The sequence below is a fragment of the Lontra canadensis genome, unplaced genomic scaffold (genome assembly GCF_010015895.1).
Source record: "Lontra canadensis isolate GAN:19392208 unplaced genomic scaffold, GSC_riverotter_1.0 scaffold138, whole genome shotgun sequence".
Lineage (NCBI taxonomy): Eukaryota > Metazoa > Chordata > Mammalia > Carnivora > Mustelidae > Lontra > Lontra canadensis.
This window is the reverse complement of record NW_022631132.1, coordinates 161,798-179,257: the sequence shown is the minus strand read 5'-3', so window position 1 is coordinate 179,257 and position 17,460 is coordinate 161,798. Positions and strand designations below refer to the sequence as shown.

General features: G+C 38.1%; 1 protein-coding gene across 3 annotated transcripts in view; it reads left to right on the top strand.

Moving 5' to 3' along the window:
• Positions 1-13,104, top strand: part of ZNF280C (zinc finger protein 280C) — a 67,714-nt gene extending 54,610 nt beyond the window's left edge. For 2 of the 3 annotated variants that reach the window (XM_032843389.1, XM_032843388.1), the window contains exons 17-20: positions 4,241-4,303; positions 8,208-8,326; positions 8,692-8,752; positions 12,207-13,104. In XM_032843389.1, coding sequence (XP_032699280.1) covers positions 4,241-4,303; positions 8,208-8,326; positions 8,692-8,752; positions 12,207-12,285 — 322 coding nt within the window. In that variant the 3' untranslated portion in view covers positions 12,286-13,104. Of the gene's footprint in view, positions 1-4,240; positions 4,304-8,207; positions 8,327-8,691; positions 8,753-8,876; positions 12,182-12,206 lie in introns of those variants that run through there. The other variant, XM_032843390.1, reaches the window with a different exon arrangement.
• The last annotated feature ends 4,356 nt before the right edge of the window (positions 13,105-17,460 follow it).

The following is a 17,460-nucleotide window of genomic DNA, read 5'->3' as shown; positions in this document are numbered from 1 at the left end:
CACCCCACATCTTTATCCATTCTGGACACTTAGGTTGCTTCCATAGTTTGACTATTATAAATAATGCTACAATAAACATAGCAGTGTATGTATCCCTTTGATTTAATGTCTTGCATGTTTTGGGTAAAACCCCAGTAGTGCAATTATTGGGCCCTAGGGTAGTTCAGTTTTTAACTTTGAGGAACCTCCATATTGTTTTCCACAGTGGCTGCACAGTTTGCATCCCACCAACAGTGCATGAGGGTTCCTTTTTCTACATAATCTTGCCAATACTTGTTGTTTCTTGAGATTTTGATCTTAGCCATTCCGACAGGTGTGAGGTGATATCTCATTGCAGTTTTGATTTGCATTTTCCTGCTGATGAGTGATGCTGAGCATCTTTTCATGTGCCTATTAGCCATCTGGATGTATTCTTTGGAGAAATGTCTGTACATGTCTTCTGTCCATTTTTTAATTGGATTATTTGGGTTTTGGGTGTTGAGTTTAAGAGTTCTTTATGTATTTTGGATATTAACCCTTTATTTGATTTGTCATTTGTAAATATCTTCTCCCATTCGGTAGGTTGCCTTTATTTCCTTACCTTTTCTTTTTTTCAACTCTTTTTGCCTCTTTACATTCCCTTTCTTGGTAATCACTCAGAATTTTGCTTTACTTGTCAACTGTAAATCCTCCAGTTTCAGTGCTGAATTTTGCTGAGATCCATCTCTTTATCAGTTTGATAAAAATTATTGTCTTTGACCCACTGGTATCTGTAAAGAACAAAATAAGTCAAACATTATTGTCTGCCTGGGATCCAAATTACCATCACCCCAATACTCTTTAAGTTCAGCTTGTCTCAAGGTATCATTTGCAGAAATGTGGCGCATCGGCTGAAAATAATACACTTTAAGTTTCTGAAGACTTTGGTGCTCTCTTGATCTGCCACCATTCATAACGGCTTCCTGAACGTCCACATTCTGCAATTTACCACTCTGCCTCCCAACTACTGCAGTTCTTTCTATACCTTGGTTGCGCTAAACCAGGCCCCAGCAAATCTTTCTCTCAGTATACTGCTGGGAAGAATGCTCATATTTTGCAAATTGAAGTATAATTAACATACAGTTACATTAGCTTCAGGTGTACAATGTAATGATTCAACAATTCTATACATTATTCAGTGTTCATCAAGATAAGTGTACTCTTTTTAAAGATTTTATTTACTTATTTGAGAGACAGCCTAGACAGAGCACAGGTCGGGCAGGGGAAGGGCAGAGGGAGAAGCAGAGAACATTTGCAAATTTCTTCCCCCATTTAGTAGGATGCCTTTTTGTTTTGCTGACGGTTTCCTTGGCTGTGCAAAGGCTTTTTATTTTGAGGGCAGCTGGTAGCTCTGTCAGCTGGGTTTCAGACTCTTGATCTCAGCTCAGGTTTTGATCTCAGGGTGGTGAATTCAGGCCCTGTGCTGATTTCCACACTGGGCATGGAGCCTACTTAAAAAAAAAAACCAAAACTTTCTATTTTGGTATAGTCCCAGTAGTTTAATTTTGCTTTTGTTTCCCTTACCTGAGGAGCCATATCTAGAAAAATGTTTCTACAGCTGTTGTCAAAGAAATTACTGCCTATGTTTTCTTCAAGGAGTTTTATGGTTTCAGGTCTCACATTAGGTCTTTAATCCATTTTGAGTTTATTTTTGTGTGTGGTGTAGGAAATTGGTCCAGTTTCATTCTTTTGTATGTAGCTGTCCAGTTTTCGTAGCACCGTTTTTCAAAGACACTGTCTTTTCCCCCATTGTATATTCTTGCGTCCTTTGTCATAGATTAATTGACCATGTAAGTATGGGTTTATTTCTGGACTCTCAGTTCTGTTTCGTTGATCTATGTATCTGTTTTGTGCCAATACCATACTGTGTTGATCACTACAGCATTCTAGTATATCTTGAAATCTATAATTGTGATACCTTGAGCTTTGTTCTTTTTCAAGATTGCTTTGGCTGAGGTGCCTCCTTAGCGCAGTAGGTAGTGAGTGCATCAGTCTCATAATCCGAAGATTGCTTTGGCTATCCAATATCTTTTGCAGTTCCATACAAACGTTTGGATAAATTTTGTCTAGTTCTGTGAAAAATGTTGGTATTTTGACAATCACAAATGCTGGTCTTTTATTCTGTGCCAAACACATGGCTGCCCCAATGGAGCTTTAATTCTGCCCCTAAATTATAGGACATTAAATTGGAAAATATTTTTATGTTTCTTAAACCCATGGTCATTCTGTCCTCCTGCCTCACATTTTCCATAGCTTCTTCAACTGTCTTCTAGGCCTTCAATACCATACTATCCCAAAATATTCCCATTGGCCTTGGATTTCCTTTATAACCTTTTCCTGATTTCCAGTGAGGCCCAACCTTCTACTGCATTGTCATCACACACATGGAGCACTTACTTATTATTAGCCTCATAAAGAACTGGAAGTATCCGCTTCTACTTTTCTAAGGGCCTTTGCCTTCCCCCTAATTCAGTGGCATCTTGCTTCCTTTGTTGCCTCAGGTACCTCCCCGTTAATGGTACACCCTGACCCAGTGTGGACTTCTGTTGTAGACTTGAGCTCTGTACCTACAGAGTCTTACTTTCTTAGAGGCTGAGTACCTTTATTCGCAGTCCACACCAACTCTGTAGCAAGTCAGGCCCCCCAAATTAATCTTCCCGAACATATAGTTTGTTTCATATTCATATCGTTTGTTTCATATTCAGTCTCTAAAGTGGTTTTCCTTATTCTTTGTTATTCCTTGGACTGCCCCCTCTCCCTCCCTCTCAGTTTACCTTCTTCTGTGAAGAATCTAATCACCACAGTCACTCATAGCAATCATTCCTTCCTTTGAGTTCTGTACCATTCAGCTATTCTGCCTTATATTAAATGTGTCTGTCTTATCTACTTGGGAGAGCAGTTCTTTGTACACAGCATGGTACCTATTCTGCAGCTATTTTCATGGGATTATAGCTAGCCAGTATCATTTTTTTCCTATGCATACATGGTATGCTGGTGATAGTTACCATTTGTCTAATGATGATCATTGACCTGGTGTGTTGGCTGTTTTGGGTCTGTCAGTGCAAGCTAGGGCAGCTAGTGTTTCTCAAACTTTAGCTTGCATAAGAATCACCTCAAAAACTTGTTGAAACTGATTTCTGGGTCTCACTGCCAGCAATTAATTCAGCAGGTCTAGAGTGGGACCTGAGACTTTGTATTTCTGATGAGTTCCCCGGTGATACGGATGCTGTTATGAACCACACTTTGAGTAATACTGTGCTATGCCAGTCCTGACTAATCCTGCCTGACTTTCTAATACAGGAAAGCTTTCCTTATCAATTTAAAAGGGAGTATAGGGATACCTGGGTGGCTCAGTAAGTTAAGTGGTTGACTCTTGATTTTAGCTCAGGCTATGATCTCAGGATACTGGGATCAAACCTCATGCCAGGCTCCACACTCAGCAGGGAGTCTGCTTGAGGATCCTCTCTCCCTCTCCCTCTGCTCCTCCCCCTGCTCATGCACTCTCTCTCTCTCTCTCTCTCTAAAATAAATAAATCTTTTAAAAAATAAAAATAGATGTGGGTATAAAAGCTATTGCCATTGGCTGCAAAATTTGGTTAGTGTTTTTTTGTTGTTGATGTTTTGTGCATAGAAGAAGTGCTATTTTAACTCATGAGTTCTGCTTTGCTTTCCCTAAAGGCTCTCCTAATAATTGCAAAAGATTCTTTAAATGTTTCCTTTTACTGATGGTAGGTAAAGGTAATGTAATTTAGCCCAAGTAGCATTTACTTCAAGGATCATTCAGATCTCCCCACTTGCTAAGTATATTAAGATAAAGTGATAAAAAAAGATAAGAAAGTGGTAGTTATTCATAACAATTTTTATTAGAGCAATATGCATTATTAGCAAATACCTTTTAAATTGTTTTCAACTCTCAATAGTTGTAAAGATTTAAGTTGATGCTCTTTGCTTATTTAACTTTGAGAAGTTTTTTGGGTTTTTTGTATAATGGTGAGGGTACCATTCACTTAAGAATATTCTCAGGGAAATATGTTGTTAGAAAATACACAGATAAAATGAAATGTAAGATAAAAACTTGAATTAAAACAAGAATAGAATTTAATAATTTAGATCATTACCTTTTAATCAAAACTAAGAAACTAAAAATGGACTTGGAAATATGGTCATAAAATTATTATGATATATTGTATAATAAAATCTCATTTGTCTGTTGTCTCTCCAGCTCTCATAGCAACCATCCGAGTAAACGGTTTTATATTTTTAAGAAGCATTCTGGAACTCTCAGGTAACTAGTTGATCTTTTCCATTCTCTCTTTTGAAAAATTACAGTAACTTCTTTTTAACCTGATGCTTAAGTATGTAGTTTGGAAAATGAATGGTTACTACCAGACATAAGACAGTTCTATTCATTATATCATAGATCAAAGAGGAAGTAAACCTATGTTTTCTGGCTAACTTTGTTTCAGTGGTATTAGGCATTAAGATGAAACTTTCATGGATTTGCATTATAAAATAAAAAATAAGGCTCTCCAACAATATTTGAAGATTAAAAAGATGTTTAAGATATCTAGTAAGTTGAATAACACTGGTTTTGATCAATATATAGCCTTCATAATTCTTAGGGCTTTTAAAATTTTGAAATAAGAGTGCACAACCTGTTTACAAAAGGAATTGCTGATGAACATTTCTAGGCATTGATAGTTAACTTTTGATTATACTACACACCATTGGCTCATAACCCACTAAGCATCATTTTTTCCCACGTTCTTCTGATTTCTTTTGACTTCATATTCCTTTGTTTTAATTATTTTGCTCACGTTGTCATTGCTGTTTGAAATTACAGTGCCAAGATCTTGGTAGCACCAGGCTAAGACAAAGACTTAAGTTTAGCCAGTACTTATTTTGATGCTTTGGCTTAGTGGGAAAGTGGAGGAAGGGATGATAGATCTCAGGATCTTTGTGTCTATTATTCTTTCTGCTTTATTGACTCTTCCCTAGATAGCTGCATGGCTAGCTCTCTCAGCTCCTTCAAGTCTCTAGTCCAGTGAATGAGGCTTTCTTTGACCACTCCATTTAAAATAGCATTCTTTCCCCAGGGCCCCATTCCCACCAGTCCCTATCTCCCTTTATTGGTTTATTTTTCTTCACTTTTTGCTTTCCAGCATGTTGTATATACTTCACTGTTCTGTTTATCACCTGTGTCTTCTCACTAGAATGTGTATGGTTTGGATATTTGTCTATGCCAGATGTTTTACTGAGCATTGAATAGTGCCTGACACATGGTAGGCTTTCTGTAAATATTTTGAGTAAATTAGTGTATATGTTGAAAATTACATAGGTGGATGATGTTGGACCAACAGCTCATAGGCAAAGGAAAGTTTGATTCTATTGTAAAAATATATTTGTGCTATTTTAAAAATATTACTAAATTCAAGGAAGTAGAATTTTACTGAAAAATTTTATAAGAATGAAAAGGATTTATTAATTTTAAAGATTAGAGAATTTAATTTGATTTTTACCTCACTGTTGTCAAGCTCAGTTGTGTGCTTGCTGCTTGATTCTTGAATTGATTCTATGACTTTAAAGAGCAGAAATGCTTTTTTCTTAACTTGGGTGGGTCTCATATTTAAATAGAAAGTTGAGGGGCACCTGGGTAGCTCAGTGGGTTAAGCCTCTGCCTTCGGCTCAGGTCATGATCTCAGGGTCCTGGGATTGAGCCCCGCATCGGGCTCTCTGCTCAGCGGGGAGCCTGCTTCCCCCCCTTTCTCTGCCTGCCTCTCCGCCTACTTGTGATCTCTGTCAAATAAATAAATAAAATATTTAGAAAGTTGATTAATTTCTGTGTATGGGGCTTAGCATATTTATAATTCTATAAAACAGTAAATTTTGTAATTACTATTTTGTTAAAATACAATGTTCATTTTTTATCACGCACCTATTACTTACACAACACAATGTAGCAGTTCCCCTTAAGTTGACAGTGATGAAGAAGGCTTGGTACCAACCTTCAGGGAATGTACAATTTATGATAAGGTGTGAATATAAGTAACTACAGTAATATAAGAAGGTTCATAATAAGTGCTGTGTTAGTTACTGATTTCACAGGGAGGAGAGACTTCTACTAGAAGAGGCACAAGGGCATTCTAGTTGGAGGAAATAGTGTAAGTAAAAGTACAGAAAGGAAAGAGCAGAAGCCATACGCAATGAATGACCAGTAGTGCAGTTTAGATGGAGCATGAAGTTTATGTAACGTAGTATTAAGATCAAAGTCTGGGGGAATAGTTTTGAGCTCAGATCTGGATTGTGTAATCCTTGAAAACTAAGCTAGGGAGTTTGGACCCTTTGGGGAAATTCTTGGTGTTTTGTGTAGAATCAAGGAAGATCAGTGTGGGGGATATATGAGGTAAAATGTAGCTACCTGAGACACATGGACTGTTTAAGACTATTATGGTAGTTAAGACTGATTTAATAAGAATCTGGGTTAAGGTGATGAAGTTTATCACACTGTTTAAGAACATGGACTCTGGGGCACCTGGGTGGCTCAGTGGGTTAAGCCTCTGTCTTAGGCTCAGGTCATGATCTCAGGGTCCTGGGATCAAGCCCCGCATCAGACTCTCTGCTCATCAGGGAGCCTGCTTCCCCCTCTCTGTCTGCCTCTCTGCCTACTTGTGATCTCTGTCTGTCAAATAAATAAGTAAAATCTTGAATAAAAAAAAAAGAACAGACTCTGGAATCAAAGGGCTCACTTCAATCTAATTTTGGCCTTGGTAGGTTATTAAACCCGATCCAGTCCTTTATAAAAGAGGAATAATTTTAATATCTACCTCTTTGGTTTGTTGTAAGATTTAGATGATATAATATGTCTAAAACCCTCAGCCCAGCACAGAGTTAAGTGCTCAATAAATTGTTAATATGATAAAATATTTGAAATACTGACTCTTTTTTAAAAAGATAAGTTTGAGCCTTTGGTTGGGAGCATGACATCATCAGAGAGATTAGTTAGGAAGAATGGTTTTCAGGGGTAGGGAGGAAAGTACAATTTCAGCTTATGAAGATCATTTTTGATGTGCCAGCATGACAGCAGGTATAAATATAAAGCAGGCTGTTAAGACTAGAGCTGCAATAGGAGCACCTGGGTGGCTCAGTCAGTTAAACATCCAACCCTTGGTTTCAGCTTACCTCATGATCTCATGGGTCTTGGGATTGAGTCCTCCTCAGCAGGTGGGTCCTGCGCTCAGCGGGGCAGTCGGCTTGAAAGATTCTCTCCCTCTACCTCTACCCCTAATCTCTCTTAAAATAAATAAATCTTTAAAAAAAAAGGCTAAAGCCACAGTGGGGAAGTCAATCTAAAGTAGGCTACTGGTTTTTATTCCCATCCAAGTATCCAATGAACTGTAAAAGCATGGTTATGCTTGTTAACTGACAGATAATAACAATAATTAAAGTACATGATTAATTTTTAAAACCTTCCCATTTTTTCTAATTTTATCACCACTAAAATAAGATACCAGATTATAGGCTCCACAGAGTTTACCCTCTTTTTTGTTCACTGTTGTATTCACAACACCTAGTAGTATGGAGTGTGTAAAGAAGGTTCTCAGAAAATGTATATTGAGGGGCTCCTGGGTGGCTCAGTCAGCTAGGCGAAGTGTCTGTCTTTGGCTCAGGTCATGATCCCAGGGTCCTGAGATTGAGCCCCACATCAGGCTCCCTGCTCAGCAGAGAGCCTACTTTTCTCTCTCCCTCTGCTGCTCCCTCTGCTTGTTCTCTCCCTCACTCACTCTCTCTGTCAAATAAATAAAATCTTTTAAAAAATGTATATTGAATGAATATTATATCCTTGCTTTTCAGATGGACAAAGGCACAGAAAGAATGTGACTTGCACAAGCTATACAAATTGTTAGTGGAGCCACAACTGGGTTTTAGGTCTCTTAACTCCTGTCTTTTAGCAACCAATATGAGAGGGAACAGTTTACAAAGCACTGAATGTTAGCATAACTTAAACATGACTCTGTCATTTTCTAGAGTATCATTTCAGGTAAATCAGGTTTATATAACAAAATTGGAAATTGATGGTCATGACACATAAAAACCAAATCAAGAGTTGTTACATGGAAAAATAATAATTGAACTTCTAGATGGACTTTCATAAAAGATTAAAAACCTTTGCTTTCTTTTTATCTTCATAGGGGCATTACTCTAGTGTGCCTTAAATGTGACTTCCTAACTGATTGTTCTGCTTTAGACCGTATGGCTAAACACTTGTGTCAACGCAAAACTCATACTTGCCAAGTTATAATAGAGAATGGTATGTATATATAATTGTGTTTCTTTGAATTTCTTTTTTTTTTAGTAACATAAATTGTATTATTTGTTTCAGGGGTATAGGTCTGTGATTCATCAATCTTACACAATTCACAGCATTCACTATAGCACATTCTCTCCCCAATGTCCATCGTCCAGCCACCCCATCTCTCCCACCCCCTTCCCCTCCAGCAACCCTCAGTTTGTTTCCTGAGATTAAGAGTCTCTTATGGTTTGTCTCCCTCTCTGGGAATTTCTGATATTTATTCCAGTATTCTTGATCAGCCACAATATGGGCTCTTCTGTATTAAGTTAATAGTCTTACTCATTATCTATACCATTTTAAACGTAAAACACTTCTAATTTCAGTTCCCGAAAGTACCTCAACTTCTGAACCCAATTCTGAACCCAATTCTGAACCCACTTCTGAGTAAGTTTAATTTTCATTTAGTGCATTTTTCTTTGATGGATTTTAGCACTGTTGCATTTTTAAATGTATCATTAATAGAAATGAAAAATATTAAAGTATTTTGTTTTTGTTTTTGTTTTTAAAGCCGCTTGTTGAAATAGATTCCTGCTCTATGGAGCTCGTGCAACCTGGTGCAAGACAAGTTGGAATTTCCTAAGTTCAAAGTTCTGAAGTGTTTTCTTACACAAAGGCAGTTTCCTAAGTTCAAACTTCTGAAGTGTTTTCTCACACGAAGGCGGTTAAACAGCCAAGTTCATGACACTAGCTCTGATTCAGCTCTTTTCAGCTTTCAGATGGCACTAGATTCTTATTCCACCTTATCTTTGTGTCAGGTTAACATATCTTAACATATGCTTTTTTCTCCAGTTGGCTCTCTCCAAAAATAACTTTTGTTGCTATGGTCTTTTTTTGCTTTGCTTAAAATAATTTGTGTTTTTCTCTGCTGTACTTGCCTTCAGAATATTGCATTCCAAATGACATGGCTATTCATTTTCTTTGTCTGTTTTGTCTGGTTTCTTAATTTCATTTTTAGGTCAGATAGCTGTCTTTTTCCTCTTTCCTTGTCTGTCATTGTTCTATTTTTCGTATTTTTCAGATGCAGAAGCAACACAGAAATTTCAAAAAATGTCCAGGATACTCCTGGTCAGTGTCCCCCTTCGATGGACACAACTGATGCCTGTTCTCTCTTTCCAAGGAATGTGAATTATTTGACTGTGAGACCTCCTTTAGATTGTGGCCTTAAGAAATCAGACCTTGGGGAGAGTCCCTTCCTTCATGACTGGCCTCCCATAAGGCTGATGCTAATTTGGCCAGAGATGACCTCAAGGCCCGCCAAATTGAGCACAACTTCCCACTGGGGGCTTTGGTTCTTGAACTTATATTTATGGGTTCATTCTAACCAAGAAAGACCCATCAAATCTATGCTTCAACATCCAAGTTGAAGTTTAAACATTTTGGCTGCTGCCCTTTAATATTTGTCTAGTATGCATGCAGTCCAAGGAATATAAAAACTGGTTGTGTAGGAAACCAAGGTTACTTTGATGTTCTTGGAAAACAAGTTTCTAAAGTTACAGTTCCAAAGTTATAGTTATTTGTACCGTCATTTGAAATTTTATCCAGTATTAACCGTAGGAGTTTTCAGTGATACTAATATTCAGATTTTTTAAAGTTTAATTTTATCTTGGTTTTATGTTGTCCTTCACCAAATTTATTAATGTGTGTTTTGTTATGTCCACTTTTATCTCTCCTCTTTAAAACTTTTGTTTTGTGTTTGTTTTGTTTTGTTTTTAAGAACCTCAAGAAATTCTTTAGAATTCTCTACAAATTTCATGTAGCTACTTATTGATGGCTTCTAGATTTGGGTAATTATTCAGACCATTAGACATTACTACATCCTCTGTCTTGGGACTATCATTATCGTAGTGATTATGAGTTTAAAGACATAAAAAATTGGCAAAAAACACTTCCTACAGACCTTAAAATAAATTTTAAAGTTATGTTTCTGTACATCTAATACATATCTTCTTAGCCATTAATGTAATTCCTTTGGATAAAGATAATATATTCAGAAAATATTGGGACCAAAAAATGCACTTGTTTCTTGCCCATATATATATAGATGTATATTTTTTTTATTTTGGTGTTTGTTTATTTTGGTTACATTGAATATAGATTTGCTGAACAGTTTGATGTTATTACTTATTTTTTTAATAAAATTTGTATTGGTAAAGTGCCTCAGGAGTTATTCATGTAAAAGCTGTAGATTTTATCATGTTAGTAGGAGCATTGCTTTGCTTCTTACATGGAAGCCTGATTACTTGGCCTACAGACTGAGAGCTTTACCAAGTGCATCTTGCAGTCTTTCCTCCAGCACAGTTATAAGCTCACTATGTATATTTTACTAATTTCTTGAACTTCAGAGACTGGCAAAGTACCTTTGTGATCTTTAATAACCATTAAGGTGGTCAGGCTCTGAAGTTGTTTGACCCAGTCATGAGTTGTTTTTTCATCTTAACATCAGAACTTCTTGTGCTTTGTACTTACAGTTGTACTTTGAAACTGTCTTAGTCCCTTTGGGCTGCTATAGTAGAGTATCACAGACTAGGTATCTTATGAACAATACAAATTTATTTCTCACAGTTTTGGATACTGGAAAGTCCATGATCAAGGCACTGGCAGATTCAGTGTCTGATGAGGACCCACTTCCTGGTTCATAGAAGGATATTGCTGTATCCTCCTGGCAGAAGGGGTGAGAGAGTTCTCTGGGGTCTAATTTAGGAGGATACTAATCCCACACATGAGGGTTCCACCCTCTTGATGCAGTCATCTCCCAAAGGCCACACCTCCTAATACCATCACAATGGGGATTAGGTTTCAACATATGAATTTAGACATTCAGCCTATAGCAGAAACATATTGAAAACCAGTTTCAGTGACCAGCTCTTACATAGTCTACTTCTTGTAATACATAGTCAAAAAAGTTGAATCCATTAGTTTTCATTTTCCAGACTGATTTCTGCTGTAAATGATTTTCCAAAATCTCCAAAAGTGTCGTTTCTTAGTAGTGTTTCTACTACTACTTGTTTCTTAGTAGTAGACTTGGCAATGTTCCAATCTTTATTTCTGTGTCAGTCCCCAGAATGTTTCTTCATCTACCATCTATCTATCCATTTTTTTTACTTTTCAAAAATTGTAATGAAAATATATAACATGACTTTTGCCTTCTTAATCATTCTCAAGTGAAAAATTCAGTACTAATTACACCAAGTTTGGTCCAGATATAAATTCTTTGTGGTTTCAATATAGATTCTCTTTTTATATACAGATATTTCCTCTGGCTCTGTTATATTTTGAGAATATGATAAACCACATTGTTGCTGTAGCAGTATTTTAGGGGGGGGTACATCTTTTTGTTCTTCCATAGAATTCTATTTCTGACAGTATGTATTAGGTTTGTTTTCTTGAAGTATAATACTCTTAAAGTTCTGTGTCCTGTAGCACCATTTTTTTTACTTTCTTTAAATAAAACATTTCAAACAGTAAATATTAAGCTTGCTTATTATAGCTAGTTAGTTGACTTTTGCTTATTATAGGCAGTTAGTTGACTCATTTGGTGCAAATGAGTTTTAGTTTGACATTTTGATCCCATTATCCCCAGGCTTTTCTAACTAGTTCTTTCACTTGATTCAGAAATAGCCCTCTCTTGTGTTTGTGCTTTTTAAAAGGTTACAGCTGAATAAAATGTGTGATATGCTCAGTTTCAATCCGTCCCCATTCTTAGAAAACCTACTTCTGAACAACAGAGACAGTTTCTTGCTCCTTTTTGCCTCACTTTGCCAAAACATCTCTTTGGGCCTCACTTACTTGTTCAGCAAATACTTATTAAGCACTTACTATGTGCCTAACACTATTCTAGGTGCTGGAAAAGACAGACTGAAATCTCTTCCCTGGTGGAGCTTACATTTCAGTGGTGGAAGACAAGACGTAAAAATTAAGAAAATTAAGTAGTATGTTAGATGATGATCAATGCTATGGAGAAAAATAAAGTGGGCAAGGAGGATGGTAAGTATGGGCTGGGGTTGGGAGGTTGCCATTTTAAATTTGGTGGTCAGGATAGGCCTCTGTGAGAAGAGGACACTGAGTAAAGACATGAAGGAAGTGAGGAAGTGGGCCACTGGATTATCTGTTGGAAGAGCATTCAAGAGAGAGAACAGCAAATGCAAAAGTCCTGAAGGGAAAACTGAAACCCTCACACATGGCTGAGGGGAACATAAAATGGTTCAGCAACTGCGGAAAACAGTTCAGCAGTTCCTCAAAAAGTTAAAACAGAATTACCATATGACCCAGGAATCCTGCTCCCAGGTATATATCCAAAAGAATCTAAAGCAGGGACTCAGATACTCATACATGCATGTTCATGGCAGGACTATTCACAGTGGCTGAAAGACGGAAAGAGCCTTAAGTATCACCAACAGATGAAGGAATAAATAAATTGTAGTGTATTCATACAGTGGAGTGATAATGAGCCATAAAAAGGAATGAAGTACTGATTCATGCTACGAGGTGGATGGACATCAAAAACATGCAAGGTGAAAAAAGCCAGTCGTAAGAGATCACATATTGTATACTTTCCTTTATGCGTAATATCCAGAATAGATAAATCCATAGAGATGGAGAGCAGTTTGGTGGTTGCCAGGGGAGGAAGGGGCAATGGGGAATGGGGAGTGACTACTTAATGGGTATAGCGTTGACTTTGGGGTGTGATGAAAATGTTTAGGAACTAAATAAAGATGGTTATACAACATTGTGAATGTACTAAATGCCACTGAATTGTTCACCTTAAGATGGTTGACTTTTTAATTTTTGATTTTAAGGTATGTGAATCTTACCTTTAACAAAAAAAAAACAATCTTAAGCTTAGCAAATTAGGAATATGAAAAAACCTTTTTAACCTAATGTAATAAAAATCAGCTAACATAACAATGAAAGGTAGAACAAGTCCTGAAGTAGGATCTTGCCTACCTCAAGGAACAGCAACAAGACTGTTGGAGCTACAGTAGAGTGGGGGGCTGGACAGGGGAGGGTGTAGTAGGAGATGGGGCCTGTGAGGTAATGCCTCCTAGGCAATTGTAAGGATTTGGCTTTCATTCAGAGATAGGAAGCCATTAGTGGATTCTGAATGGAGAAGTCTTTTCTACCTTGGTGAAAAACAAAACAAAAAAAATCTCTCTCTCTCTTTTTTTTTTAAGTAGGCTCCATGCCCAGCGTGGACCCCAGTGCAGGGCTTGAACTCATAACCCTGTGATCAAAACCTGAGCTGAGAGCAAGAATTGGACGTTTAACTGACTGAGCCACCAGGTGCCCCCACAAAAATTCTTTATTATAGTCTTAACATTATCACCCTAGCTTCTGTCTTAAGAACAAGCTACAGGGGACCAAGGGCAGAGTCCGGGAGATGAGCTAGGAAGCTATTGTAATAATCCATTTGGGAGTTAATAGAGGTTTAATTAGGATGATGAGAGTGTAGGTGATAAGTGGCTCAATTGAGGGTATATCTTGAAGGTTGAGCCAATAGAATTTGCTGATGGTTTGGATATGAAGTATTGGAGAAAAAGTGTTGTGGACGGCACAGTCATTATTAGCCTAAGCAACTGGAAAGGTGATGATATTAACTGAAACGGAGAAGACTAAAGGAGGAGCAGATTTGGGAGGAAAGATGAGGACTTTGATTTGGGACATGTTAGCATTTGGGTTGCCTGATAGATATCCTAGTGGGAATGTCCCAGACATCCTGATGTGTGAGTTTGGAGTTTAGAAAAGTCCAGGCTGTCAGTAACCTTTAAATTTATTAAAGAGTCACAAGACTATGAGATCACCAAGGAATAGAACAGGGATAGAGAAAGGACAAGGTCCACAGACCGAGCTCCAGGGTATGCTAACAATAAGAGGTTAGAGAAATGAGAGGAAATCAGCAGAGGAGACTGAGGAGTGGCTGGTATAAATTATTAGGAGAAAATGAATTCAGAGTGCCACATACGACCATCCCTAAGAGCAGAAACAGGGACTCTTTCAACATTGAGAGAACAAAATACCCCAATTACTCCTAGCCATGGTTAACTCCCCTCCTGGACTCTTATAAAAGTAACACTCTTCTATTTGTCCAAAAGAAAGTATCTAGATCTGGAATGAATGTCCATAATTTATAAATGGTCTGCAGTGTAAAGGTGCCATGGCCAAATAAATGTAGGAAATACTGGATTACAGTTGCATAGATTCTTTATTATGGGATTGTTCAAGCTACATGTGATCTGTGGTTCTCTAGGAGAATTTAGTGAGCACTTACTGGATCCTGGAATTCCCCCCACCCCCATCACTTAATAACTTCTAAACATTCATCTCCGGAAGATACAATGTAGAGAATGCTGACCTAGATTAATGTCTGATTTTCTGAATTGAAAAATAAAAAATAGTTGAATGAGGGCATTGACTAAGATGAACTTCGAGACATTTCATTCATGTTCATGAGTCATTTGTAAGGTGGCATATGTAGCTGGAGGCTAGTGATATCCATTTTCATAGTCTTAGAAATCATATCAGGAAAAAATCGTATGCTCATTTTAATGTCTGTAAGATCTCAGAAATACGTAACTGGAACAGACCAGTAATTTGTGTTGGAGGGCATTGTCATCTTACATCATTTCAAACTCCAGAAGCTTCAGACTCTTACCATAATAATGTCTAGTGTCTCTCTACAACTTATGTTTAGCTTATCTATCCACCTACTTGCCTACTTTTCTTGAAACCATTACTATCTTCAGCCTATTATTAAGGAGTTTCTTACTCTGTAAAGTTTACTTGCTGCTTAAACTGCTTCAAAAGATCTTCCTTGATACTAAGATTATGAGCTTCAATACTGGACTCCAGAGTAAACCCTCCCTATACCTTCAAGGGGCAGTGTGGTTGGGGGGGGGGGGCTATGAGTCCAGGCTCTGCAGCAGACTGCCTAGGTGCGGTGGGGTTCCTACCCTACCAATGACTAAATGCATGTGACTTTGAGCTCTGTGCCTCATTTGTAAAAATGCAAACGACAGCGCCTACTCATAGGGCTGAGGGAATTAAATGACTTCATATCGTGTGTATAGCAGTTGGAATGGTGATTGGCACACAGGAATGTAAGTCACCATGGTTAAACTATTGCTGTTAGTTCATTACCACCCTTCCTGATTTTATTTTTCTTTTCATTTTATTCAGATAGAATGGACCTATTCACCCTATTTTTCTTTTATTCATTCATTCATTCATTCATTTAATTTATAGAGAGAGCGTGTGTGCAAGAGCAGGGGGAGGGAGAAGGAGAGGGGATCCCAAGCGCACACACTGCGAATATGGAACTGGAGGCAGGGCTCAATCTTAACGACCCTGAGACCACAACCCCAGCTGAAATCAAGAGTCAGATGTTTAACCAAGTGAGCCACCCAGACACCACCACCCTGATTTTCATTATGACCTTCCTACAGTCATTTCTGGTAATCTTCCTTCCTTGACCCACTGTGTCTTTCTGGAGAGTCATTGGTGAAGCACATAGTACTAAAGGTTGGTATACTGTTAGATTTGTCATGTCTCAAGCTCACCAGAATTCCATTTTTATGAAATGTCTATGAATGCTCCTAAGTTTGCTTGAGTCATAACTGCCTTTTTAAATAGTATTAATGTAATTTCCCTAAATTATCCTGCCTTTTCCTTGACCACATCATGGTTTGCCTCACACTCACACACCTCACTTCTCTGATTTTGAGGTCCTTCTGCAGCCTCCTGTCACTTTGTTTTTTGACTCCCCACCCCCCCCCCGAAAAGCTTGCTGTCCTCAACAAACTCAGAGAGGCCAAGGTGTATCTCTTCTATTGTTTGTAATCCTTCACACTTAAAATGCCAATTTATCCATATTGCTGTGATGTATGCTCGTGTACATAGAGCTAAGCCTTGAAATAAGACAGTCTTGGATTTAAATCCCGATTTTATGTCTAACCAGTCGTGTATCCTCAAACAACCTCGAGCCTCAGCTTTCTCATCAGCGAAAGGTCTGTAATGATGACTTCCTCACAAGTTTGCTATAACAATTAGAGTGTGTGTATGTGTGTGTAGGATTTGGCACTGGCTTGACAAAAAGTAGGCATTTGATAAATACTGCTGCTCCCACCACTACCACTCATGTTAGTGCTCTTCCTGCGGCTATTCCTGCTTTTGTCGCTGTCACTGCTATTACCACTGCTGAGAGGAGACCCTGGAAGCTACTCGTCAGTGAAATCTTCTCCTTGACAGTTTTCCTGGCAGTCCATCCGCACTGTGGTTATTTGGAACTTTGTGTTCTGTTCCCAGGTCTTGCAATACATTTCCCTGAACTGCTGGGTGGAGGCTGTTCTATCACAGCGCCTCAGTTACACATGGTATAATTCCCCTACCTTGGGAATGAGTGTAGTTCCGCATAAAGGCCATGAAGTGACACTGCCTTGTTGAGAACTAGTTTAGCAGCCAGTCTGCTTTGGAGAAAAACATGTCTTTTGGGATTAGAGAATCCTTTCCTTATGGGAGGCTTTTTAGTAATTATTACCAGGAATTCATTTCCAGGAATCTCGGCTACTTGTCCAATACTATTAATTTTGCGGGAAAGTGTAATTGTAGATACCAACAGAAAAGTGGCCTTTTTTTTGTAGGACTTTGAAATGATTAAGAAGTTCCCTTTTTTCAGAGGTTAAAGATACTGTTACTCAGTCTTGGAATTGCCCTGTTTGCCCCTTATCTCCTTCCCACTTTCCATCTTCTCCAGTATATCTACCTGACTAAATTAATTATAATGTAGAAGGAACATTTAAGTTGTACAGGTTTCTTTTCTTCATAAAATTTTTGAGAATACAATGGGATAATTCTATCTAGCAAATCTTCAGAGCCTTTGAGCATAAGAATTCTTTTAAGGTTTGTTTATTATTTGAGAGAGAGAGAGTGCACATACACGCAAGTGGAGGGGTGGGGCAGAGGAAGAAGGAGAGGGAGAATCACAGGCAGACTCCTTGCTGAGCGCGAAGCCTGATGCCAGGCTCAGTCCCACAGCCCCGAGGTGATGACCTGAGCTGAAACCAAGAGTGGGATGCCCAGCCAACTGAGCACCCGAGCAC